The sequence below is a fragment of the Dermacentor andersoni genome, chromosome 3 (assembly GCF_023375885.2).
Source record: "Dermacentor andersoni chromosome 3, qqDerAnde1_hic_scaffold, whole genome shotgun sequence".
Taxonomy (NCBI): Eukaryota; Metazoa; Arthropoda; class Arachnida; order Ixodida; family Ixodidae; genus Dermacentor; species Dermacentor andersoni.
In genome coordinates, this window is record NC_092816.1 from 214,640,158 (window position 1) to 214,666,381 (window position 26,224).

Genomic DNA, 26,224 nt, shown 5'->3' on the forward strand with positions numbered 1-26,224 from the left:
GACATGGGTGATTTTCACAGACTCAAAAGCAGCCCTACAAAGTATCTGGAACAGGCACAAGCGTTGCAATAATCAACCAACAGCATTTGACATTGCTTATCTTCACCACAGGGCTAAGATTGCTGGGCATTGCATAAAGTTCCAGTGGATACCTGGCCATGCCGGCATTTCGGGAAATGAAAGAGCGGACGAAGCCGCCAGAAATGGACTCCAATACCGCAAGTTCAAAAGAACATATTTTACAAAAGCCGATGCTTCAAACATGGCAAAAAAATATGCCTATCAAGAAAAAGACCGCATCTTGAATCTGCCGCTTCACCAAGATAACTTCCTACGTTACATTGACCCAGAAATGAGACCGAAAATTCCACGACCACTTCCTCGACACTTAGAGACATTGTACCATCGTCTTCGACTGAACGTGGCATACACGAACAATTATCTGTACCGCATAGGACTTACCACTAACCCATACTGTGATAACTGTCGCAACTTAGAGACAATTGAGCACATATTACTAGAATGCCCCGCGTACCGCGACGAGAGACAATTTTTTGAGCACCAAATGGACATGATTTGCCACGAACCGTTAACGTTACCGAGCATCTTAGGTCCAATGCCCGGTCCTTCAAAACAGCGACGGGTTTTGGATTTATTGTTCAATTACCTGACAGAAATTGGTCAAATAGGAAAGCTTTAAAAATTGCATCCTTCCTATACAAAAGCTTCAATTTACCCGCCATGTCACCTGTAAATATTAGTAACAGGTCCACTCGGACATTTCATATTTACTTTTATCCTTTTTTTCTCCAACTCTTTTCTGGAATCTTTTAATCCCATTCCCCATCCCTATACAGAGTAGCATGCCAGCAGTTACATACGCGCCGGCAAAATTCTCTGTTTTTCCAATAAAGAGCCCTCTCTCTCTCTCTGCTTTATGTCATATTCATATTTTGCTTTCGACACAGTGCATCTAAATGTACTTGCACCACTTTTTGTGGCATTGGTTACGCAATATTTTTTTTCGGTTGGCTTTTCTTCGACTATAATCCCGCCAGCAGTGGTCATTCCACAAGTGTAAAGAGGATTTATCTTTAACAGAGTAAACATCAAACTCAGCATATCTAAGGGAATCTTTTAGGAGAAATCAAATTCTTCCTTCTTTTAGATTAGAATTCGCTTCAGATAGAGTAGCCAAGGACTGCCGCAAATTACTTCGAAATTTGCTATAATTTACGTACGGTCGCACTGGAGACACTGAGAATGTTACTGGGTCTAGAATGTCAAAAATGACCGTACTATGGTTACTATTTCTCGCATAGCCAACAGTCGACCAAGAAGATACGAAAAGATCGGAACCTCACCAATTCAGATGTAGCGTAGAAGCCGATATACCTCTAAGAAAGTAGGATGTCCTGAAATTCCACATAAGAGATTATCCTCCTGTTACCAATGCCCTAGTCGAGTGACGCACGGAACTGTAAACCCAATGCCAGATATGGGAGTTCAAGTCACCCGCCAATATCACGTTATGGCGCTTGTAGAAATTGTCTACAGCGCTTGTCTACGTCGTCCTTTTTGTCCTCCGTCTATGTTTGCGCTGTAAGTTACGATTTATACCATGGAATTCCAACTAGCCCGTAGTCAAACCTTGCTTCAGTACAGCGCTTGTCTACGTCGTCCTTTTTGTCCTCCGTCTATGTTTGCGCTGTAAGTTACGATTTATACCATGGAATTCCAACTAGCCCGTAGTCAAACCTTGCTTCAGTGTAGAAATTACACTATGCAGAGGGCCGTGTGTCGTGAAACCCTGAAGCATAGTATACGTTTGCTATGAAAAATAAACGACATAACGGCAGACCTAATGCTATTACTAGAATTTAGAATTCAGAGGACAGAAGTTTCACTGGTATCTTTCTTGTGTTGTAAATTGTTGTTGACAATAATGTAAGTAATTGACTACCTCTTGCAGACCGGCTTAACCAAATAGAGCGATAAGTATTGAGACGAATTTTTTTCGATCGCAAACCAAATTCCTTGCAATACGATTATATTTTGATTTTACTGAACAGTGAGGCACGACAAATCTGTGGAAGCTGCAAAAATTGAACGACAGTTCTACTGCGATACTTTTAGAGATATCACGATAAAGATAATATTGCACTAGCAACAACCTTCTCCAAAGCCTCCGCCTTGACGACAGATTAGGCGACAAGGGAGGAGCTGTTTAATAAAGGCCAGTTGTGTTTTTGAGCTCAAGCATCGACTTTAACGAGAGTAATGATGCGCAAGTCAAACGTATTATTTTGGTGAGAACTCGCAAAAGATTTAGCTATCTCATCGCTTTCATCAGAGGGAAACGAACTCCGGTTCTTAATATCGCCTACTTCTTCCGAAATTGGTAGCTTAAAAGCCACAAGAGGATGAGATGAAGTTATATTTACCAAGTTAGCCATCTGCGTACTCATTAGCTGGCATAAACGTTCCGACAGGCCGGGGACTAACTTGTCTATCGCGTTTGTGATTGCCTCGGGAACTGAGGCTTCAATTTTCTGCGCGAAGGTCGCATCCGTAAAAGAAGCTGGACGTGCGGTAAGTCAACCATACCCGCAGGTCCTCTCTTCGGTAGATATCATAGAATCTCTCCTAGAGCACCGCCTCTTGCCTATGACATCTAGCCCTTGCGTCTCTGGCACACGAACAGCCCAATTTGAATAGTTCTCTGTTTGTGCAGATGTATAGAGGCACCAATTCTCACCCTAGGGCAATTCAGTCGATATTAGTCGATTACAGCGGCCCTCACCGTATGTGCAACAGCGTAACCTAGACTTGCACCCATCAGCACTATGACCGAATCTCGAGTAATTACAGCATTGTAGGAGACGTGAACCAAGAGGTTAAAGCCAGGAGATAAGAGGCCACAATGATTTCTGATGGGCGCGATGTATCGGCAAATGTCGCAATAACCGGCTCAGTGCAGACCCAGTGCGTTCAAAGCTACGACTGCTACAACTCTGGCCATGCCGAGCTTCTCCAGGGTTTCAGGTGGGATTATGTGAAAGTCAACTCCGCACACGGGCCCTTGGGTGCAGGAAGATGCGGTGGTGTAAACAAACTCACCGGGACAGAGGCAAATGACGAGCACTTGCGTAGGTCCGCTATGGAAGCATGGTCCGTCGACTGCGACCACCCTGCCGGACATACTCTGCTGATGAGGGGTCACGGCAAGAAGTTGTTCTTTAGTTGCTTTGGGGTGATCGAATCTGAAAGATCCATTACCCGAGGCCACTTGCAGGACGCGAATGTTGTTCCCGCTGCTACGAAGAAAGGTCTCCAAAGGTACTTCATCAGGTTTTAGTGAGGCTGTCCAGATGTATCGCTGCAAGTAAAACTCATTTAGGCTTAAATGGAAAAGAAATGAAAGCAGGAAACAGCATTAACTAAAACTACCCGATACTTAACCAATCCTGCGCTGAGTTTACCTTAGGCATGCGAGGAGGGGACGAAGAAGACGAAACAGAAGAGAAGACAAGCTGGCATTATGCAAATTAGGGCCATCAATTACGTCAGCCGTGATAGTTACTGATTCGTTATCATTGTGCTCATCCCTTACTGCTTCTAGTGATTCTCGCGTGATGAGGACATTCCATACATTGGTACCTGGTTACTTGAGGAGCATGCGTTTGATTTGGGTGCCTGGCCATAAAGGACTAATCATAAATGAAATTGCAGACTCCCTAGCCAAGGCATCGATAAGTGGCCCGATTCTTCCTTGCTGCCCTTTGACTGCTTATGTTACTGCTGCTAGATTTCGCAGGATGTCATTATTCAGACAGTATCAGGCTCCGCAATTAATAACTCTGTGTATTACGGACATCTCCTACACCCTTGGAGCAGATATTTTTGCCGAACATGGAAAATTGAAGCGTCCATCACAAGGCTGCGCTGCCGTGTACCTTCACTGAACTTCCACCTCCACAGGTATGGTCTGGTCCCCCACCATTATGCTCATTTTGTGTCGAAGTGGAGACAATAGACCATTTGTTGTTGTCTTTCAGACGTTTTTCTATTATAAGAAAACGGCTACTCGAAATCCCGCTTCGCTCTATTGGTCTAACTTTATCAGTGCCTGTGATCCTATCTTTTGGAGCCTCCATTATTGGGTTCAGCCACAGAAATGCTTGCTTGGCAATCCAAAATTACCTCATTGAAACCAACCGATTTCCATGTAAGAGTGATCGTTCTCCTTCCTAACCATAGCCTTGTTTTATTTCGTATCTATTATTAATTATTATTATTTTTTATTACTATTATTGTTTTATACCCGGTTTTCATCTGATTATTTCCTTTTTTCTCCAAACACAAAACGTTTACTTTTAAACTCTAACGCTAAAATTGTTAACTCCCTTGTTATCATTATTATTTTTATGCACCTAATTGAACCACCCGATTCTTGGCCAATCCCCCACTGTGGGTATGTGCCACGGCCACTTAGGACAACAACAACAACGAGCGGTCATCGGCAAATCGATGGAAAGCGCTAACCCCAAAAAGAAGAAACCAGAGAAAAGCAATGAGCAGCCTGAAGAGATCCAGGAAGAGAAGCCGGAAGAGGCAGAAAAATCCAGGGATCTGCTCGAGCGGCGTGGATACACTGTAGGCAATACACTCGGCTCCGGGTCCTACTCTACGGTGAAGTAAGACGCATTTCTTTCACTGCTCCCGATATCTATAGACTTTTACGATCGCTTATCATATGTGTGACAGAACGCAGCCTTGGTGCGATTCTTTCTCTAGTGCATGCTCGGTCATCGGAACGTTGCGGTGACACTATGTATGATAGCCATATATTTGCCATGTCAAAGGGGCGTGAAATGCTGCACGTAATATCGCTGACGCAAGGACGAGTCCGTTTCTCCTTGCCAGAGAAGTGCTGGCATTAGCTAACTGCCGCTTCTCTCGTCCCCGCGAACTGCGGCATATATCGAATGTGGCAGCCAAAAAAGTCATTCTGAAGCGACAATGGCCAGAGATGTTCTCGAGTTCGCGAGCGCATAACAGCGGCTTGTAACACCGCGTACGCACCTGCGCCTCTCCCCCCTTCCCCCCCCTCCAAAGAAAAAGAGGGTAAAAGAAAGTCGCAGACTCGCCTGAAAGACGAAACATCGAATGCGATAGCAAATTAGGGGATAGCTATACGTAGCAAGTGTGATGTCGGCGTCGCCGCCATGATCACCACGCGGCCACGTTGGGCATGCCGGGACGGCGGCCTGGAGGAGACACGGACGCAGACAGGGACGGGGGCTGAGAGAGTGAGTTTATTCAGAGCGCTGTGCCTTAAATAGGCTCAGCGTCGGTATCACTTATTCGCCCCTGAGGGCGAATAAGTTTCGGTCTCGAAACCGAAACTCCAATCTAACACCATCCCCTCTTTCTTGAAAATAATTGAGAGAAGAAGCAACGTTATACGTTTGTTAAGGGTGCTCATTATACAATAGCAAGTAATTATTTTATTGTATAGAAGGCAGGGGAAGCAACTTCATAATACATTCGTTAATGGTATACATTAGGTATACATTACTCTGGCATTGTAATACCCAACCCTCTCCCCCTAGCAGAACAAAAAGCATCAAAATAGAGCACTCGATTTTTCTCGACAGAAAAACAACAACAGAAACAGAAAAAAATAACAGAATGAACAGCACAACAGCGAACAAAATCCTGAAGACCTGTCCAGGGATGCCACATGGAAATGCGAGTAATAACGGGAAATATGAACACAAGAAACGTAATCATGGAACAAAATTTTTAGCGCGGTTTCTGGCACCGCCTGTTTGACCACCGAGGCAATTGCGCTACATGAAGTTGCGTTTCCTCTATAGGTGCCAGCAATGGCTCCAAAGTTACTATTGTGCTTTGCTGCTCAGCTAAGCACCCACTAGACAAAACTGCGGCCAGAGATAAAGACTTGATATTTGAGCTTTCTTGCTCACTAAAACGCCCGTCAGATGGCTCTGAAGGCGAAGAAGATCCAAAAAATTCGAAGATTCACTGACGCGCTCCTCAGGCACAGCTGGGCGCGAAGACTTATGAAGAACTGTATGTGAAAACGAATGCTCAGAGACGAGCGTTAGGCGTTTCAGAGAAAGCATGTGGACGGGGCACATTATTCATTCTTTTGTGAAGGTGCCTGCATTGAATCAGTGGGTTCAGTTACACGCCTGTCACGCGAAAGAAGAACTTCACGTTAGCTAGGCACCACAGCCGGACGTAGAACTGGTGCCTGAATGGAATCCTCAGATCCTATGAAGTGCTCAGCAGTCGACGCTGCTAACGGAGCATTATGACTGGGTACGTCAGTCAGCATAAGTTACCGTGCCTGACTCTTTTGCCTTGCGGCCTAATGTGAAATGCTTATTTGAGTTACTTTATGAGCAGTGTAACAACGCAGTCGCAAATCAGAAGAACAGCACTGAAATGCGGAATCAACTGAAGGAATATCCGAATAACTACTGTATGTGACTGTTGCACAAAAAGATTCGCAAGAGGAGTATATATGCCTTAGTATGAGCGCGACTATAAAAAAAACATGGTAGGAATGCGCTCAACACGCAAATTGACCCGTCTTTTACAGTTCACCTGGGTTTCCCATGGACTTGCCGTTGCGTTGCTTTACCTGGGATGACGCTCGCTGGCGTCGAAGTTGTGCGAAACTTCAGACATGGCACAGCTCCAAAGTCAGATGATGTAAGTCCCCTAAGGTAGGCAGTTGTGACACTCTATACTGGTTCACTCTCGCTGGTGGTGAAATGAATAGGCGTTGACCTGCGGAGCACCGTCAAAGTCCACTGCACCGTATAGGTTCAGCGAAGTCGGATGATATTCCGTCAAGCGGGAATCAATGTCGAAGTGCGGTGGTGAAGATGAGGATTGGACTCACGAAAATGTCGCTCCATCGATCACTGCCTTCAATGCCTTAATCGGTATAATTTCAAGGAAGGACGAACCGAGTTTAGTCACAAGAAAGTTCACTGAAGCTGACTTGTCTTGAAATTTGACAGTGGAGTTGAAAACTCCGACGTTCTTCACCACTTGTTCCAAGTAGTTCTGGATGACTAAATGCGATTGAAGTAGGCGGATATGTGAAAAGTGCCTCTTGTGGTCCTGAAGATTCATCACCGACACAACCACTCCGATGTCAACTATCAACTGTAGAGTTAGAGTGTATTAGAGCCCCTTTGCTCACCAGTACGGGAACGCGGATAAGCGATAGGGCGCCGACAGCGTCCCCAATGTCTAGAATGGTCGCTGTCTTTATAGTAGTATTGTGTGGCGTTTCCAGCTCCTTGACTGGTTCATTTGTAAAATGCCATAAATGATACAGCTGGAAGAAATGGTCCTTATTGCCACACTTCTGGCAAAATTTGTGGCGTGTAGGACAACCCGGCAAAATCGCCCAATGGTGCAGCGAGCCGCAGCGGAAGCAGCCGCCGGGCCGAGCCGGCGGCGCGGAGATAGACGAGACGCCAGGTTGCTTCATTCCCCGAAGGGGAGGCCGACATCCTCGCTCTCGGCGTCCGCTGTCTCGGCCCGTTCGGGGAATGCCGGTCCGTTGGCCACCACCTTGAAGTGAAGCTAAGCGGGCAGGGTAACCGCCATCTTCGACTGGAACAAGACGGGAAAGACCGCCAGCTTGGAATGACGTCTGGCAATGAAGGTAACCGCCATCTTGAACTGAAGTTGGGCGGGGAAGGAGACCACATCTTGAAGGTTTCTAGAGAACGATACTGGTCGCGCCCGCCACCTTGTGGCTGCCGACGTTGTGAGACGGCTTCTACTTAGAGAACGCCGAGCTGCAGCATTATTTTATTGGTGCGTTCCTCTTCTTGCGCAATTTCCGATGCTTCTTGAAGGTAAAACACCAGCCGAGTTGAATGACGCGGTGGCGAAGCTGATGCGACAAAGCCACTAAGGACATTGTCTTGAACCATGCGGTCCGTAGCGGTGGCAAACGCACGATTTGGCGCGTCGTCGAACATTTTCAATGAATTCTGTAGTTGGCTCCACAGTACTCTGAACTCTGTGTTTGAAATGTATGCGGTTGCAAAATTCTTCCTATTCATCATGAAAGTGCCTGTGGCAGTATTGAAGCGTCCCTTCGTATACGTCAATTGCCTAGGAGTCTCCTATCCCTTCATCGGTTCGAGGCTGCATCTTTCCCTCGATCAGATTATAACAAATGCTGACGCCTTCCACCCCCAGTGCGTTGAGCACATTATCTTTATTGTGGTCCGGCGTAGCGGTCTTGGCGGAAGCGTCGATGTACGTAAACACGCCGCCATTTGAGGCAAGTAGTGGCCGGTGCACTAGGACATGACAAGCAGGGGGGGGGGGGGGGGCGCATTGCCTGGTTCATGTCGAAGAAGTAGCGGGCAGGTTCTAGGGGAGCGGGCAGTCGTAAAGTCGACGCCACAGTAGCGTCGAAGCTCAAGAAGATCATGTTGCATTCGCATCAAAAAGTAGAAAGGTGCAAAAATGGTGCTTGAAAAGAGGACAGCAGAACTAGAAGACGTGGTCGAGAAGCAAGCTGAGCGTTCCTACTAACATGTAGGCGCGATGCACGTGGATTATCCTCGTCGCTAATGTGATGTAACGAATGGCGACGGAAAGCTTTGCACAGGTGCAATGGTTGCAGCGTCCGATCCGGCGTCCGTGGCAGCAGAATGGGCGAATGGTAGAATCGGCAGTTCTTGCGGGCATTATGGCAGCAGTTCACGATGTGCAGCCCGCACGCAGAGTCAATCCTCGACGCCAATGTGACTTCAGCATGGCCGCCGTGATCGCCACGCTGGGCACGCTGGGCGCGCCAGTACGGCAGCCTGAAGGAGACACGGACGCAGACGGGGACCCAGGCTTAGAGAGCGAGTTTATTCAAAGTGCGGCGCCTTAAATAGGCCCCACGTCGCTATCACAGTGCCCCTTGACGGCGAATAAGTTTCGGTCTCAAAACCGAAACCCCGATTTAACAGTAAGGATACTAGTTTCATTGGCCGTATACAGTTGTTAACATAGGTACACTAACTAAATTAGCAAGGATGGTGTCATGCACGAACAAGCAAACATGAACGCATCCAACTCCATGACCGTACACACTCGCTGTCAAAATGCTGGCGTGAGGAAATGTGGCAGCAGAAGCGATTGAAGTCACGTGTTGTCTAAGGCTTCAACGAAAAGTGAGTGCCGAGAACACACAGCGCGCAGAAAACTACGAGCCGCTGACGCACGTAGAACCTATCCCTAATGAAGATCGCTCAATATACGGCCGGGCGACTGCGCGTACCTGCCAGATTTCCAGTTGCAGCCGCACAAGAAAGCCGCCCCCTCTCCCCTCCCCTTGGCGCCTCACAACTTTGGATGCATCGCACATGGAGGAAGGTGGTTTAGCTTGCCTGGTGAAGGCACGTAAAGCTGCTTACTCAAAACTAAGCGCAAGAAACTTCTTGCGGCTAATAGAATAACCTCTAAATTGTAGTAAACGCAAGAACACGAAATACAAAATTACTCTTCCTATCATAAAAGGCTTTACTCGAATATTATAGCTCTTCTTTGAAGCTGTAGTGCAGCTGCAAGCGCAAGATGATACCCGCAAACTATTCATTCCTCCGTTCGCCAGCGCCAAAACCCGCAAAGCTTTATGGGGCTTCAAGCTATTGGGGGCCCTTACTGTAATACTCCATTTATTGCGAAGCAATACTACTTTAGGTCGCACTTCAGCCCGTTCCGTGGCGAGGACGTGGTAGTCACCATTGACCTTTAGCGTGACCTCGCTGCGTGACGTCACACCACGTGACCTAGAGTGACGTCACACCAGCTGTGTAAAAACGGGGCCCCATCTCACGCCGTCGCGAGGCGAGGCGGTAGCCACCAACGGCGGCCTAACTCCACCTCCTCTAACCAGGGGCGCTACGGTCGGTGTGACGTCACACCAGCTGTGTAAAAACGGGGCCCCATCTCACGCCGCCGCGAGGCGAGGCGGTAGCCACCAACGGCGACCTAACTCCCGCTCCTCTCACCAGGGGCGCTACGGTCAGAGTGGGCATATCTTACGACGCGGAGAAAATGGAGTGTTACTGCACCATCGGCCAATCGATACTGGAAGATTTTGTAATGGGCACCACGCTGGTGAGGGAAATGTCTGTCGGCATACACGGATTCGACGGATGACTTCCTCTTAGATGCTTCACTGTAAACCGTAACACTAGCATAACCCAAGACTACCACCAGCCATACTACCAGCTGATCCGAGAATAACACACTATTGCTTCGCAATCACCAGGCTTAACCAAGCTAAGCCACGGCCGTTTTTTAGAACGCTATTTGCCTTCCAAATTACGATGGGTGCCGCTACACCGCTGCGTAGTAGAAACTTAGTCTGTCACAAATCCTATACAGCGCATTAAAAAAAAATGTGGAATTGTCATTTGTTTTGGTTGACTCTAAAACTGAAGCGCTGTCACGCTGTTTCGTTGCTGCGTGCTTTTTTTCTCCGTGCAATCACACACCAGCGCATTCCGATTGATTCATCAGTAAGACGCGCCGGGAAGCGGTAATGATAAAAGGGACAACCATTGCTGAAATGTTATTACCGCGTTACTGGAGGATAACTGGAAAAAGAACGTTAAATTTATATATATGCAAAGCTGATGCATGACGCTGGTATGATGACGAAGATAATAAATTATGCTTCTTGCCATGTACATCACCACTTCGATGACAGCAGTAAATGGGAAAGTACTTGAAATCATACGCATAAGTCTCCTGCACGGGTATGGCTTACGCTGTAGCGCTCGAGAAAATGCTGCTGGTAGTGGTTATTGAGCACCGCGTGGCATAATGTGCAGCGTTCGTAACTGATTTGCATCCCGTGGTATTGCGCAATAGGAGCGGAGCGAAACCAAACCAGTACAAAAAACTATTGCGTGGTTTCGACGTCTGTTTCGGAACCATGAGAACATGAACTTATCGAGCCATTTGAGCGGACTTCGTTGCTTGACGCCGATGACTGACGTTATTTGTTGCATAGCGCTGACGTTCTCTTTCCGTGTCTTGGCTTCCTCAGAGGTGTGCCTTGGGATAACAGGTGGTCTCGTCTTGCCCGTAAACGTTTTCATGATAGGGCGCTACTTGGAATGACTGATGCGTTGATGCTTAAGTCTTTTGTGTTTAACTTGGCGTTTTGCGCGCACTGTTTGTTGTATCATCATCATCATCATAACCATCATCATCAGCCTATTTTATGTCCACTGCAGGACGAAGGCCTCGCCCTGCGATCTCCGATAACCCCTGTCCTGTGCCAACCCATTCTAACTAGTACCCGCAAATTTCCTAATTTCATCGCACCACCTACTCTTCTGCCCTCTTCTACGGCGCTTCCCTTCTCTTGGTACCCGTTCTGTCACCCTAATGGTCCAACGGTGTGCTAATCTGCGCATTACATGAACTGCCAAGCGCCATTGTGTTCTCTTAATGTCTATTAGAAAATCGTCTATACCCGTTTGCTCTCTGATCCTGTGTGTTGTGTGTGCTTTGTTTGACAGACGCGAGACTTCTATGTGGCAATGTTTCTTGCCGTGATTTATGCGTATGCTTGAGCATTTATTGTGATAAGCATTCTGGGGCTACTTCACCTACTTTCGCTTGCTGTGGCTGTGTCATACCTAGCCTCTGCAACGTCCCTCTCGGCCGAGAAACAAAACATAAAATCACGTGTCCGGCTGATCACAGTGACAATGTGCTCTCTTCTAGTTTACAATGAAAATTAGTGTTTTACGCTTAAAAATGACGCATATGCACTCGTGTCGTCATTTATTCAAAATATATTGTTATGGAAGGATGAAAAAAGAGAGAGAGGAAGAAGGAGATTGTGAGACGCTGGCTGCTGCGTGTTGTTGCTGGTCAGCCATCTTGACCACATTGACTTTGCTTGTATATATACGGTAAATATATTCAGTCTATACTCCCAACATCCCCGTAACATATTGGTGGGAGGTGCGGGGTACCACGGCCGAAAACGGAGCTCCACCGTCGACGTCGCATCACCGTCCTCAGCATAAATGACGGTGAGCACTCGGGATCAACGTCGTTGCCGCCTGCAACGTCACCATCGCCCGCTACGACGCTGTCCCCTTCGATTGTGGTTGTGCAAGCCAAGGATCCTGGAACTTTCCGGGGGACTGATGACGCCGACGTCGAAGAGTTGGCTGCTATATACGAACGTGTGAGTGGAATCAACAGATGGGACCCTACGCTTATGCTAGCTAGTGTGTTGTTCTACCTAAGAGAAGTTCCGTCCGTATCTACATGGCCGCGCATTCACGATAGTGACAGACCATCATTCACTCTGTTGGCTGGTTGGGCTGCGTGACCCGTCTGGCCGGTTGGCCCGCTGGGCTTTGCGCCTTCAAGAGTACAGCTTTTCCGTTAACTACAAGAGCGGACGCTGTCTCACGGATGCTGATTGCCTATCCCGTCTCCCTTCGCCGCACACTAAAGCTGAGGACGGTGACTTCGATGACTGCCTAGTTTCCATCTCTTCCCACTGTCCAGACCTGCGTACCTTCGAGAGCCAGCAACGTTGCGACCCTACTTTGAAATCCCTAGGGGCAGCTGCACGTGAGCCAGCAGGAACAACGCCATTTACTTTTCGTAATGGTTTGCTGTACAAAAAAAATTACTCGGCTGATGGTCCCCCATTGCTTCTAGTTGTGCCCGAAAACCTGCGCCCTGCTGTCCTTCGTTCCATGCATGACGATATCACGTCCGGGCACCTTCGCTTTACACGCACACTACACCGACTTACAGATTTTTCTGGCCCAAGCTCTGGAAAACAACGAAACAGTATGTCGCCAGCTGTACTGTTTGCCAGCGCCACAAGCAAACGACGACGGCCCCAGCAGGCTATTTACAACCAGTTAAGCCACCGACGTTACCCTTTGAAAAAGTCGGCATCGACTTGCTTGGCCCGCTCCCAAAGACGTCAGCTGGCTACCGCTGGATTATAGTATGCGTAGATTATCTTACTCGCTACACGGAAACGGCGGCACTTCCTTCTGCCACTGCAGCAGATGTCTCTTCATTTTTGTTGCATCACGTCATACTCCGTCATGGCGCTCCCCGTGTTGTCATCAGTGACCGTGGACGGCAATTCACCGCCGACGTCGTTGAAGAACTTTTACGGCTTTGTGGTTCTGCATATCGTCATTCCACTCCTTACCACCCGCAAACCAATGGTCTCACGGAGCGGACGAATCGAACCCTTACCAACATGTTATCAATGTATGTCGCTGCTGACCACAAGAATTGGGACGCCGTCTTACCTTTTCTAACGTACGCGTACAATAGTGCTAAGCACGAAGTTACTGGATATGCGCTGTTCTTTTTGCTGTACGCCCGCGCACCCCAGAGCTTTCTGGACACAATTCTACCTTTATCGTGCGAAGAAGATCATTCCATCGCCCAAACTCTGTGTCGTGTTGAGGAAGCACGTCGACTGGCGCATCTTAGGACGTTGTCCTCACAAGGCCACAGCAAGATTCGCTATGATGCGCGGCATATCCCCGTCAGCTTTACTCCCGGTGATTATGTTTGGTTGTGGACACCTGTTCGCAAAAAGGGATTGTACCGCAAGTTTGTCGCCACTTACACCGGACCATTCGTTATACTGAGCCGCTTGAGTGATGTGAACTATGTCGTCGCCAAAGTGACGCAAGTAATCGGCGTTCAGGGGCGACGCAAGTTGTTCACGCGGCCAGACTCAAGCAGTGCCATCACAGGTCCCTTTATCTCGCTCAGCGAGCTTCGTCTGCCCCCGGGGAAAATGTCGCAGCACTGCGCGGCTGAGGCATAAAAAGAAGAAGTAGAGTGTGCGCGCGTGATCTCGCGGTACTCTGCGCCGGCTGGGCCTGGCCTGTAGCTTCCCTCTCGGACCTCGTTTCACCGTTTCACCCTGTAAATAAACATCATTCGTAACAATATGATGTTGTTTGAATGATCACGACGAATTATGACGACAGTCGCGTCACCACGATGGCATGACGACTACTGTATGATGACGACGTACTTACGATGACGCTATTTCTTTTTGGTCAGAACGTACTGCGCTCAAGTACATCGAGCAGGAGGTATTTAAACATAACGTACATTACGGCATTAGTTATATTGTTGATAAAACCGTGGTAGGTGGAAGCAAAACATAAATACCCAAACACGTACATGACCAACCAACAAGTCATATTTAATTGCAGAAGGCTAACAGTGAAAACAAATGATAGGAAGAGAAATAATCAGTTGCACATTTCTGGCGCTATACGGTAGATCTGCAGCGTCACGAAAAAATAGGGAAACAAGCTTAGGGTGCAATAAATACTCGCATACATACATACATACATACATACATACATACATACATACATACATACATACATACATACATACATACATACATGCATACATACATACATACATACATACATACATACATACATACATACATACATACTACGGACGCTTTATTTCCGGAAATACCGGAGTTCTGGTCGAAACCATTGGCTAAAAGCAGCGGTTGTTGTGAAACTTTATTATTACAGAAGTCGTTGGGCGGCTTATTTATGGGTGGTTCCCTCTGACAGGGTTCTACTGGCGATCGCGGCTCGCCGGGCCTTGTCGAGGGTCGCCAGTTGGCTTCCCAGGTCCAGTTCGGAGAGTCTCGCCTCCCAAGAGCATGTAGTGAGTGTGTGTGCAGGGACTAGTGACGAAATTGCGCCGCCCAGACGCTCAGTACATTCATGTGTTATGTGCGCGAGTGCCGCTGTGTGGTTGTTGCAAACCGCTGGACTAGGCCGAAGGTCCATTGCAAGACATACATGCACTGTATCGATATAGTAACACTATTTAAACGCTCAAATCAAATGAAGTAACCCCAAAAATATGTGCATGCGACAGAGAGAAATATGGAGAACAACTAACATATTCTGTTCTTAACCCAAATCTGAGGGTTTTAAATATGCAACACTCTTGGCTCTGTAAAATGACAATAAAATCGAGAAAGTAAAAACTCCTCAAGGAAACTGAAGATTACAAGGCACACCCAAACTTAAACACAATCGGTGATCACATGTCTACAAAATGCATTCGGAGTTTCTTGGATGAAGAAGCATTTAAATATTGATACTGATTTAAAATGTACAGGTAGATTATGTTCTAATGACTGTAGCTTGTAGTTATCACGAAACCGCGGGACGCACACTGTGTCACTATTTCGCGCATGACAGAAATGAGTCTTGGTGCTGGCATGCTCTATCTCCTGAAAATTTTGGTAGGCAGCATTTGAGAAGTAAAATAAGAAGTAAATAATTGAAGCTAAATGAAAATGGTTGGATAAAGCTAACCGTGTTGTACCTCGAAAAGCTATGTTATTATTGAGCCTAATAATTTTATCCTGCAGAGAAAGCATTTTCGTAATATTCCTCTCACATGTAGTCACCAACACTAAGCTACACTAATTTAAATAGGAAGCAAGATTAGGATGAAGGTGCTAAGCTTTGCTTGGGGCAAAGAAGATGCCTACAAATAAACAAGGCTCCAGCCATGGTAGACAGTTTTTGCAGATACTTCCAATGTGTTTATCCCAGGTACGTTGTGAAGAGGAGGCAATACGTAAAATATTATGTTCCTGTACATTTTGCGGGCTCTCCGCTAGGGGGCCGCAGTTTACTGACGTGCCTGAGATGGGCTCCTGCGTCTTGCTCTCAACTCTCTGGAAAAGGCCACTGACCCCTTTCATCTTATACCGACCGAATCGCCAAGCTACAAGGAACAAGCGGATGCCTTATTATAGACATGAGTGCATATTTGGTCAAAATTTCGAGCTTCATCTTCACCGACCACCACTTTCCTTGCTAAGCCTAGAGCTGCGCGAGATTACACCGGCCCGCGATGATAATCGCCGTCACACGTGCAACAGGAACACGGTGCGCGAGATAGGAGGCCTACAGCGTTCGCTGCTGCACGTGGAACATGCGTCGTACGTGCATTGTGGACCGGATAGGAGGCTCGGTGGTCACTGGCGCTGCGGCTGACAGGCAGATTATCCAGGAGACACCCGTGATGTGCGCGACGTCATGCGCAAGAAAGAACAAGGGCAATACATACAGACTAAGCGGAAGACGACAACGTCACGCAATATTATATGTTTGATAAAAAGAGAGGCAGAACTATGGGCCTCAGCGACCGATGGCTGACATGGGAAAGGCAAGAAGGAAATCACGTGCAGCGACCTAATCCACACAACAGCCAGGCAAGCCGCCGTTGTCGCACGAGTCCAGAATGCCACCGCTACATTTGGACGACATCAATATGGTCTACCGCCCGGAAGATGGCCTTGAACTTGTCAAATGGTCACTCGTCGCAGTCATTCACAGTCAGTAGAACCAGCGTTGTATTGCATAAAGAATTCCATGACAACGTGCGAGTACAAATGCAAAAAGAAGAGAACCTACTTATTTCAAGTACAACTAACAAGAACTATGCTGAAAACTTAGCCAAGATCACCAGCATACAGCTTGGCGGCAACATCTACAACGAAAAAGTCAACTCACGTCTACCCCAAGATGTTAGCAAAGGTGCTCTCTACGGCATCACGCCAGGCATCTGGAGTGTGGAAGTAATGGACAGAATCTGAGTCGCGGTACAGTCTTCAACGCCCGCATGCCCTGATAGTCCCGGTGGCGGTCATCTATTCTGAGGGCGCGCAAGTCCCCTACAGCATCATTTATCAGAGCGGCGACTGCTGATGCAAACCGTACCGTAAGTCAGTTCAGTATTGCCGAACCTGTGGCAACCTCGGACGTCGCCGAGATACTTGACCAAAACAAACCTCAAATTTCTCTTTTAAATGTGGCAAAACAAACCAACTCCCAAACCATGACTGCGAACCCACGTGCATGATTTGTGGAAAAGGAGACGAAACGGCTGGTAAAGAATGCAGGAAAGATCTCAAGCCACCATTGTTACTACAAGGCTCAAGAAATGGCGCCACTATCCCGTATGTGCAGTGTCACACACTGGCCACGCGCCCCTTCTGAAACCTCCGCTCCCACCGTCCCGGCAGTCCTCCTGCTTCATGAACTCCGAGCGGACGAAGTATCAAGTTCCGGCTGGAACTACTGCTCCTCTCCTGCTCGCCCTGTCTCTAAACATTCTACTCTGTACCTCCTTGTAACCACACCCATATCTGTGTACCCCATGCTAATACACCTGATACACGGGCACTTTAAAGCCCTTTAGGTAAGGGGACATCTACCAGAAAGGCGTTCAAGCGCAGTGACACATGATAAAGGAGTATATCCCTTACGACAAAGTTTGTGTGCTGGAAACCTGATCGCGCATCTGCTTTTCGAGCGGAAAGGGCGTTACTGTCGCCTACACCGTGCACAACTTGTTAATAGAAGGACACCTGCCGCAAAACTACGGTGCCCCATACGCATATGTTTTACCTTGCGAAAATGTTTTAATTTAACTGTAATGCAATTTGTCGAAGAGTGAAGATTTACTCTAGCTATTCTGTCAAACGCTAGCGCCACGTCACTCGTATCACAACAAAAACGCGAAAAATGAGGGCAAGAACGTGGGTAGCACCGTGGCAGCACCACATCATGCACAGCGAGACATCGACTGTCCATAGGTGCTAGACCAATTTAAGTTGCTGCTAAGAACAGACAGTTGGGCGAGTTGGTACGGTAACATGGTCTTGGCTTGTAACGCGAAGTGAACACGGACACAGAAAGGAGCAGACAGGACGAGCGCTAACTCTCAACTAAATTTTTATTAAAACGAAGAACATATATATATTTTTTACCTTCTCATGTTCTTATGCTGCGGTTTTTGCAATCACCTATATATATGTTCTTCGCTTTAATAAAAATTTAGTTGAGAGTTAGCGCTCGTCCTGTCTGCTCCTTTCTGTGGCCGTGTTCACTTCGCGCTACAAGGCAAGACCATGTTGCTGCTAAGAACACACACACATGAAGAAAATACAAAAATGTGGGCACTATAAGCCATCAACAATGAAAAAAAATGTTTTAGGGTTCTACAATCGCTGAATGTAATCTACATATGCAAATTTTTTAAATGTTTTATCTGTTGCTTTAACAAGCAGCGCTATTTTTTTTTCAATCTTTGTTTTGCAGCCTTCAGCTGAGGAACCAGCTAAAGAAGTTAGTGCGGTGCCATGTGTTATCGGTGCAACTCCTTTCAGCAAAAGGTCCTTCAGAGAAACAAAAGAGGTTTAGTGCAAAGGACTTTACTTTTGCCCGTGTGTCGGGGCTATTACCCCCGTTAACAAATTCCAGTGTTCTATCGTCCACTATACGAGACATAATGAAACGCGGTGTCAGAACTGAACTAGTTCTAACGTCAGCGCATCAACAATAAAGAAGATTCCTGCACGTGCGACGATACTTCAGACAATATCGAGTATTTCGGCGACTTAGCGACATCACGTACCAGATCGTTCCCGATAGTCCCAATTGTAAGGAGCGCCGCACACGCCGTCATGATTTTGTGCTCGTTGTCCACATGAAACCGTATCTGAGCGAATAACTATAGCAGCGATTCTTACTTCCCGGAGTAGAATTTCTGGTTTCGCATCGGGGCGATGCTCTCAATGGGGAGGAGAAATGATGCGTGTATTCTATGCAGATGTCAACGACGATGGGGGCATTATAAGACTCCATCTGGTGAGTCAAAGAGATTAGGCAAGGAGGAAAAAGACGTGCCTCTGCTCAGTTTGTTTTAGAACAGGTTATCCTGTTGCTCTTGAAGAACCGCTCCCGGTCTTCTCTCCGCGTGTTACCGCGACAGTATTTACAATTGCCAGTGGGTACAGAGGGGTGTGGCACGGATCGCCATAGCGGGTTATGTCACTTCCGCTGCTTTAAACGCCAGCAAAAAGCTAAGTGTATTGTGGTGTATGTAAGGCTAAACAATATTTCATAAAGCAAAAAATATTCTGCGCCTCGCGCATTGCTGAAATTAACATTTCTTCTCATGGTAATCGTGGAGACCTCGCAATGCAGCGACCTTGTCGAGCTCAACTCCTAGGTGCCTAGGGACAGAACCGTTCAGGGACTTCAGAGGAGCCGCATTGGATGCCTGGCCCACGCCAACCACGCGTTGTGCTATGTGCTATTTTATGTGCTATTCTATGTGGTTCAGTGTTTCATGGCGGAAAACGATGCAGTAATGGTGGCGTGCCATGAAGCCTTTTGATGTCGGTGAACTGTGGTGGTGCGAGATCCGCATTTCTTAAGGATTAGCTGGAGCTGACGATCGAAATATTCAAGTGACGCAGCGCCTCGGCATTGGAGTTACCGGATCAGAGCTTCCGTGTCACCGTATCCGGCCGTTACGTAACTATGTGCCGTTGCTTGACAGAGTTCGGAACATCCTACAAGTCAGGTAACGGTGGTTGCGATGACGGCGCGCTGTTAAACGCGAAGTGTGTGTTTTGTGTACTGAGCTTGAAACGAGTGGTGCAACGGTGCAGCGTATGTAGTGGAGCAACTGGAAACGCAACCGGAGACGCGAAGCCTGGCTTCGCGTCTCTGAGTGGCTTCGCCTCTCCAGTTTCCCATTCACATACATGTGCGCCCGTTTCGGTCTAATTGGCGGCTGTCACGAGATTGTGGTGTGTTCCTGGCCTAGTATGAATTTTACAATACTAACACAGCTTGTTCACGTTCTTCCGTGCTAGATGTTATTTGCACGATGACCGAGCTGAAGACGACAGTCTGCTGAAGTTATGACAGTCTTATTAGGAAGAGAATATCGACGTAAATATGTAAATATATTTGTGTATGTCTCAAACTGAATTATACTTAAAACAGGTCCCTTTTACGAATGATAAGTAGGCTACGTGGCCTACTTATCAGTCAGCTACTTTTTGTTGAAACCCTCTTCCATTTAGTAGACTGATGCATGGTGCACGTGTATTGCTGCACTGTTGTGGTCACAGTCAAAAAGCTATTTATAGTGTTTATTCACACAGTACAGATTCGTGTTACGCGGGGAAGCATGCTAAAATTGAGAGGCGGCCGTTATCAACTGCGTGCCATACAATCGAAGGTGAAAATTGGATTATTTTCTTAATTCCCTGCAATTACATGGTTTGTCTACCTGGGTAAGAGTAATTACTGGAAAAATACGTTTTCCGAATATTTTATTACACAGCTATTGCAATGACTGCATCTGTAGCACAAGAACAAAAGCTTACACCAAGTGGTCGTACGGACAGACGGGCTACAATAAAATTGCTGGCTTTACCCCAACATTCTGACGAAGATCTTTGAAGTCGATGTGCATTCTTCAGCTGCATCCGCAAGGAGTGCCGAATTAGTCCGGCTCAGGTCTGGGGCAAAGAAGATACTCGTGTAATGAAACATTTGGTATAATTCGCAAAGTGGAATCGAGGCATACAACCTTCACCAAGATTAGTGTATTATAATCAAAATAAAATGAAAAAAGAAGCATATATCCTCCTGGGACCTGAAGATGAGATTGGAGAAATCTTAAACAGGTTTATTACACAGTACTGACCAACACCTTTTGCATATTACTGCTATGTGGAGCAGACAGTTTTTCTGCAAAATTGCTGGAATTACACGTAACACGAACACGAGAACATGAGTTACACGAGTTACACGAACATGAATATTTTAGACAATCTTGGGCCTTTCTAAACATGATAAGTGAACTTAAGTTTGAAACACATTTGTTGGTGGCATGTATGCACTGCTTTTCGCAGTCCATTTCATTACTAAGTTAGAAAATGTCGCAGATCCCAATGATATTAGAAGTTTTAGTCTAAATGTCTGTAGGGAAGAAATACATATATAATGATTCTGGCTGATCATCCGCATAATTTCCTGAATAAATAAAATTTGCCTTATAGCAGCTTTCAAATATTAGCGTGTATGGCAATAATTGTGTTGCTTCGTGCAACGATGCAGCACAGAAGGGCAATTATTTCTGGCGTTAGCACAAGGGCAAGTCGAATGTAAAGATACACTGTTGGGGTGTCCCTTTGGGTCATAGAAGCAGCCAGCGAATATTATCTTGGTCAGTTGATCACCACAAGCTCCTTTCCACCAGTTTCTGCAGAAGACTACCCTACATCACTTTCCCTTCAGATCGCAGGCGGGTTGCTATCCAATCTCAAGAACACACCAGTGCGTTAAATTTCGCGGGAAACGCGTAGCGTAGTTCTTTACTGTTGCAATGACCCCCCGCGCTCAGGAGGAGTTGTGTGCTGCGTCGGACAGCCAAGCACAGGCCACCCATAATGCAAACTTTTACTTAAATTTCGGACTGGGTAGTCAGTCGCATGGGCGTGAACGCCCGTTCAGCTGTTTGGTCGGTTTGCAAGAGCGCGGCCTTCTTCAATTGACAAGGTGGCAGCCCTAGCAGCGTCTATGCGTTCGCCATGACAACAGGTGTTAATTTTAGGAATACGTGTCGTGCTAACTATTTTCTTGCTTTATGAAATCTTGTCCAACATCAGATACACCGCAGTACACTTAGGTTTTCGATGACTTTTTCAATGTGGCGAAAGTCATGGGACCTCTTATGGCAAGCCATGCCCCGCGCTACTGCGTAGCAGTGACAAAGATGTCGACCTTTATTAGGCGTCCTTGTGTACGTAATATGATAGAAGATGGCGGATGCACGTGTGTACAATTTGGAACGTTTATTATGTCTAGTGACAGTGGCCCCTTTGCACTTTTGTATCTTTCACCACAGTACATTCCTTAGACATCACTGCAAAGCACTCTTGTATTGCGGAAAAGTGCTTTTTGGGGAGCCAAATTATGCAGTGTTTCTTAACCTTTGCGAACTTTTGTAGCTTGTTACACCAAAATACAAGGGTACAAGGCGGTGAAGCGCATCTATAATTGGGGGGGGGGAGGTAACTTACATCGTTCAGTGAAGCATACTAAGAGTGGAAAAAACGCATCTTTCACATAAGATTACACTGTGCTTATTATTTTCAACTGTAATATAATTTGCAAGTGTATCTGGAGTCGTGGCAAGCTTCACTCTATGCCAATTCTTTGTTTCACCGCATGACAATTTTGTATCGTGGTGAACCTCACTAAAGCATATTTGCCACGGTGGAACACATTGTTCACCTTCAGTGGAGAAGCACAATGTTGATTCATGCATATGCTTCTGGCTGACCTGCACATGCTGTGCAAGAATTGAATTATTGGTCATAAGCGCTCAGGTACTTTATTTGGGAGGGCTAAAGCTAATATCGAAGCACAGTTTTTATAAGAGGATAACGCGTTCCCAAGATGGTTGCATCATAGTTTCTTTTCTTTTCCTAGCACCTGTTCTGCTAGAAGCTTCCATTACAATATTTCTTATTATTCCCGTTGTGTTTTCTGTTTTTGCTGCGAAAATGTATACGGCTAGTTTCCAGCGGATCGATGTCCGTAAACCAAAAACGTGGACCGATACCGAAGATAGTGTAATGCCGGTCCGGCCCGCGGTGGAGCTGAGGCAGGCCTCAAGAACTCCGCGAAATTGCAAAAAATAGTTTATAATGTCTTGGGTACAAATACAACCCGTGTCAGATATTAAGCTGATGAGAACAGATACTTCACTTTGACCCGCGTCGGTCATGTCTGCATTCGCACTGCCCTCTCTTTTTCGGCGTTTCAAGCGCTTGCTTATCTCCTTTCCTTTCCTTCCGCTCACTCGTGGTGGCGGTCTCGTCGAAACATCACGCGTGTCTAGTTTCCTGCGGCTCCTCGGGTTGGCGGTCCCGTCGTCCACGCGAATGTATATATAAATAAAACAAAAACTATATACAAATATGACGAAAGGAAGGAGTTTGTGGGTAACCAATTTCATGTGGCCTATGTTATGTGTAGTCACTTGTGATCTTTAAGTGGCCTCTACATCATTACTGCACTGCGGGATGTAGACCAACGCACGATCGCCTTCGCTATGGTGAAGCAGTGCGTGCCCTCAGAGTGCGGTGAGGTGCGTGTCTCTTCGACGTGCCGGGATCCGTTAGTAAAAGGTGTCTTGCCGTCTTTTACGACAATACCTGGGTATGTATATCTCCCAGTGCCTCATCCTTTTCTGAGGCTGAACACGGACTAGTCGTGGCTCGCCTTGCGTTTATATGAATATGGCATTTGAAACACGGCAATGGACAGTTTGTCATTAAAGGGCCCACATACACAGCTTCACTGGTCATCCACTTTCAAACACTTGATTGGCACTGAATTTTCGCGCTTATTTTTAATATGCGTGCTGCGCAGTAACCACCTGAGTCCCGAACTTGTGCGCTTTGTGGTATCAGACCTCATGGTTCATGCTAACAGAACAGAGTGAAAAACGAACAGGGGTTAGGTGACATCCAGTGACCTTGCTTGTCTTCTAATGCTTTCGCTCAATGGAAACAGCATGGCGCCACTATAGGCCAATTAGGAAGGGAGGTTTCTCACTATCGCTAATGAACTGTACTGCAGTCAAACAATCAGTGCTCTCAATAACAAATTTTGGACGGAAGAAGGCTTGCACCCAGCAAAGGCTGAGAAATAAGCATTCAGGACATGCGAAGTGGGCATTTTGAAGGTGGAAGCATCACTGAAGGGGCTCTGGCTGCCTGCCCTCTTTATGGATCCGCAAAGATGATTCCCCCTTTAAGGAGATTGGTTCAGAAGTTGCTACCTGGCAACAGTGTTTGATAACAGAGAAGCTTGTCTTTGCCCCCTATCAATAATATGTTGCCTCCAAAGCCCCTGTGAAGTAGGCAGTTTTTAGACGCATTGTGGTTTCCATTTATGCATTCAAGAATTTTTACCTAAAAGAGACGTCCGTTGCCCCTTGCCTCAAGCTGGTACCGTGAGCCCGTGTTTCCCGCTTCACTTTCTCTATCTTTCTCAGGTAGCAGTAAACAACTGCACGGACGCAGGAAGTGGCTGGCGTGCGTAATTTGAAATGATCTTGTGTCATTGTCGCTCTTCCATGGATGCATCTTTCCGATGCTCATGCACCTAGGTTGTCATTCTCAATGCGCGTTGGCGGAAGGAGTTATTGCCTGTCGTAGTACGGTTTCATTCGGACGATATGAATAATTTCTTTTTGATTTCGCGGTCGTGACGAGGTTACTTGACCTTCTTGGGCAACCTCGTAGTTCAAATGACTAATTAGACGAATTATTCTATACGGGCCAAAAGAACGACGAATAAAGCTTCTAGGAGAGGTGACACATCCGTACGGGAGTCCACAACCATACTTTGTCTCCAGTTGCATACTGGACGTCTCTTCGTCGCAAGTTTTATCAGAGCGCGTCGGTTTGCTGTTGCTCCTGAATGCAGTGTTGCTCGACCTGCTGTGCTTCTTCAGCCCTTTGTGTTATGTCACTGTTATGTTATTTTCGGAGGTCTCACCTACAGGTAGCATTGCACATAAAGTTGTGGTGACGGTCCGGCCAAAAACGGGTTGGAAAGGTATAATTTGAGTAGTGCCTTGCACAGCGGTATTGTACGCGAAGGTTGCGCACGGTAGGATCCTGTCCCATGTTGGTGCTCCATTGACAACATATAGTGTTCTGGTGAGTCGTTCAGTCAGACGATTTGTCTGCGTATGATATGGGGTGGTTTTTCGGTGACTGCTGTGCGTCAGTTTCGTAAAGGGCTGCGTCAAACGTGCAATAAATATGGTTCCTCTGTCCGTGATGAGAACTTTGAGAGCGCCGTTCCGTAGTACTATGTGAGTGACAAATAAAATCAACTACTTCAGTCGCCGTTCCCTTGACCCTGTCTCGACACATCGATTTACGTTGTCTGTTGTAACTGCTATCCAAAGCTTCCTGATGAAGATGCGGGAAAGGGGCCATGTAAGTCCATTACGATTTGTGCAAATGGAGTTTCTGGTGACTTTACGGGTTTTAGGAGACCAGCTGGTTTCAATGGTGGTACTTTACATCTTTGGCAGTCCCAGTAGGTTATCACGGAGTATTGCACAGAATTCAATAACTTTGGCCAGTAATACTTCAATCGGATGCTTGCCAATGTTCTGCTCCCTTCTATATGCCTGATGATGTGTTATCGTGGCACGCTTCCAATATCAAGGGTCGTAACTTTGAAGGTACGGCGAGCAGAAGTGTGTCTGCACTGTGTTGAAAATGTCTTTTGTACACGACAACATTTCTGAAGACGAACGACGAGAAGCTGCGAACAAAAGCTCGCGGAATGTTGACAGGATGTCCTTCTAGGTAATCAATGAGCAGGCCTAAGTCCGCGCCAGATTGCTGATGCTGAGCCATTTGTGATGTTATTACATCTCATAGGAACGGGCAATCCTGTTCATTTTCATCCTGTAAGTGTAGATTCCGTGCAAGCAATCGGTGCACGTGACAAGCATTCATCATCACTGTGTTTGTGACCGGACTTGCATACGACCGTTATATTGTATTCAAGCAGCCGTAGACTCCATCTTGCAGGCCGTCCAGATGGGTCTTTGCAATTTGCCAGTCAGCACAGCGAATGATGCTCGCTGATAGCTCGAAATGGTCGGCCACATAAGTATTGTCTAAACTTGCTGATGGCCCATATCACCGCGAGGCATTCTTTTTCTGTCGCTGAGTAGTTCACCTCAACCTTCGAAATTGTCCTACTAGCATACGCAATGTCTTGTTCCTCTCCGTTTTGCCACTTAATGATGACGGCACCAAGCGTTAAATTGCAGGCGTCGGTGTGTATATCAGTTTCGGCTTCCTCTTCACAATAAGCTCTAACTAGGTGGCTCTGAAGGTGCCAGCTACCACTAGGTGGCTCCGGGGTCGGGGGGGAAGCTTATTGAAAGAATTCTCCTGATCATTCAACCAGACGAAAGGTGTGTCTTCTTTAGTTAGCCACGTTAGTGGTTCGGCGATCCTTGAAAAATTTTTGACGGAACGTCTGTAGTAGGCACGAAATCCTAAGAATTGTCTAATTGCCTTTTTCTCGGTTGGTCTTGGAAATTTTTCCCCTGCCGCAGTCTTCTCATTCTCCCGACGAATGCCTTCTAAACTGATGACATGAACGAGGAAAGGAAGCTCGCGAAAGCCGAAATGACATTTCTGCGCTTTTATCGTCAGACCTGCTAATTT

The 26,224-nt window shown here is 46.7% G+C and overlaps 1 protein-coding gene and 1 pseudogene across 1 annotated transcript in view; one reads left to right on the top strand and one right to left on the bottom strand.

Moving 5' to 3' along the window:
- The first annotated feature begins 4,363 nt into the window (after nt 1–4,363).
- LOC129385547 (testis-specific serine/threonine-protein kinase 4-like) overlaps nt 4,364–26,224 on the top strand; it is a 55,695-nt gene continuing 33,834 nt past the window's right edge. The window contains exon 1 of the mRNA XM_055072193.2: nt 4,364–4,697. Within this exon, the coding sequence (XP_054928168.2) occupies nt 4,477–4,697 (221 nt within the window). The 5' untranslated portion in view covers nt 4,364–4,476. The remainder of the gene's footprint in view (nt 4,698–26,224) is intronic.
- On the bottom strand, nt 22,559–22,740 carry LOC126537065 (U2 spliceosomal RNA; annotated as a pseudogene).